This window comes from Vombatus ursinus, unplaced genomic scaffold (assembly GCF_900497805.2).
Source record: "Vombatus ursinus unplaced genomic scaffold, bare-nosed wombat genome assembly UNPS02014932.1, whole genome shotgun sequence".
Taxonomy (NCBI): Eukaryota; Metazoa; Chordata; class Mammalia; order Diprotodontia; family Vombatidae; genus Vombatus; species Vombatus ursinus.
In genome coordinates, this window is record NW_020954710.1 from 13692568 (window position 1) to 13693477 (window position 910).

Here is a 910-nt window from a genome sequence, read left to right on the forward strand (position 1 = left end):
AGGAAGGAAGGAAGGAAGGAAGGAAGGAAGGAAGGAAGGAAGGAAGGAAGGAAGGAAGGAAGGAAGGAAGGAAGGACAAAACAAAGATGAAAAGAAGAAGAAAGGGAGGGAGAGAGAGAGGAAGGAAAAAAAAGGTTGAAACATGGTGCAGTTGGTGAACATCATGGAGTTGTCTCTGCTGCCCCAGCTGAAGCTGCTGAAGAACCAGCTGCATCAGGAAGGGTAGTTTCTCTCTTCATCCATTGTGCAGCTCAATGTTGTACAGACTAAATACATGGAGCCCTAGGAGCTTCTGAATGTGCTAAACAAGAGCAACGAGGGGAAAGAATTACTTATCCTGTTGGCCAGTTTCATGTATGTGCCTGGGAAGCTACATGATGTGGAGCATGCTCTCACTGATGTAGGAACTGGCTACTATGTAGAGAAGTCAGCAGATGACACTAAAGACTTCTTCAAGGGGAAGACTGTCTCCCTCACTAAGCAGATGGAAAAAAATCAGCCCACTGTGCAGGAGAAGCATGCCATGAAGCAGGCTATCATGGGGATGATGAGCCAGAAGTTTCAGCAGCTCACAGTGCTGGGGGTGTCCCAGACAGCCACAGCCAAAGCCTGAAGAAAGTTGGGGGGAATTGGGGGAAGCCAAGAGCGCATGTACAGAGCCAATAAAAGTGCCCACTGGGCCCAGCCAGACAAAAAAAGGAGGAAGAAGGAAGGAAGAAAGGAAAGAAATAAAGGAGAGAAAGAGGGAGGAAGGAAAGGAGGAAGGGAGGAAGTTAGAAGGAAAGAAAGGAAGTTAGGAAGGAAGGAAGAAAAGAAGTAGGAGGAAATGAAAGAAGTATAAACAAAGGAAGGAAAGAAAGAAGGAAGAAAGAAAGAAAGAAAAAAGGAGGGAAGGAAAGAAAGAAGGAAG

At 46.2% G+C, this 910-nt stretch overlaps 1 protein-coding gene across 1 annotated transcript; it reads left to right on the forward strand.

Moving 5' to 3' along the window:
- Nucleotides 1–142: 142 nt before the first annotated feature.
- On the forward strand, nucleotides 143–613 carry LOC114029415 (prefoldin subunit 5-like). The gene is made up of 2 exons (XM_027843838.1): nucleotides 143–222; nucleotides 349–613. The coding sequence occupies exons 1-2, from the start codon at nucleotides 143–145 to the stop codon at nucleotides 611–613; spliced, it is 345 nt and encodes a 114-aa protein (XP_027699639.1).
- The last annotated feature ends 297 nt before the right edge of the window (nucleotides 614–910 follow it).

What these genes read in the sequence shown, in the direction of transcription:
- LOC114029415 (XM_027843838.1), top strand. Translation starts at nt 143, where the DNA reads ATGGTGCAGTTGGTGAACATCATGGAGTTGTCTCTGCTGCCCCAGCTG. An exon ending in AACCAGCTGCATCAGGAAGG is followed by an intron (nt 223 to 348) that starts GTAGTTTCTCTC and finishes CCTGTTGGCCAG; the next exon opens with TTTCATGTATGTGCCTGGGA.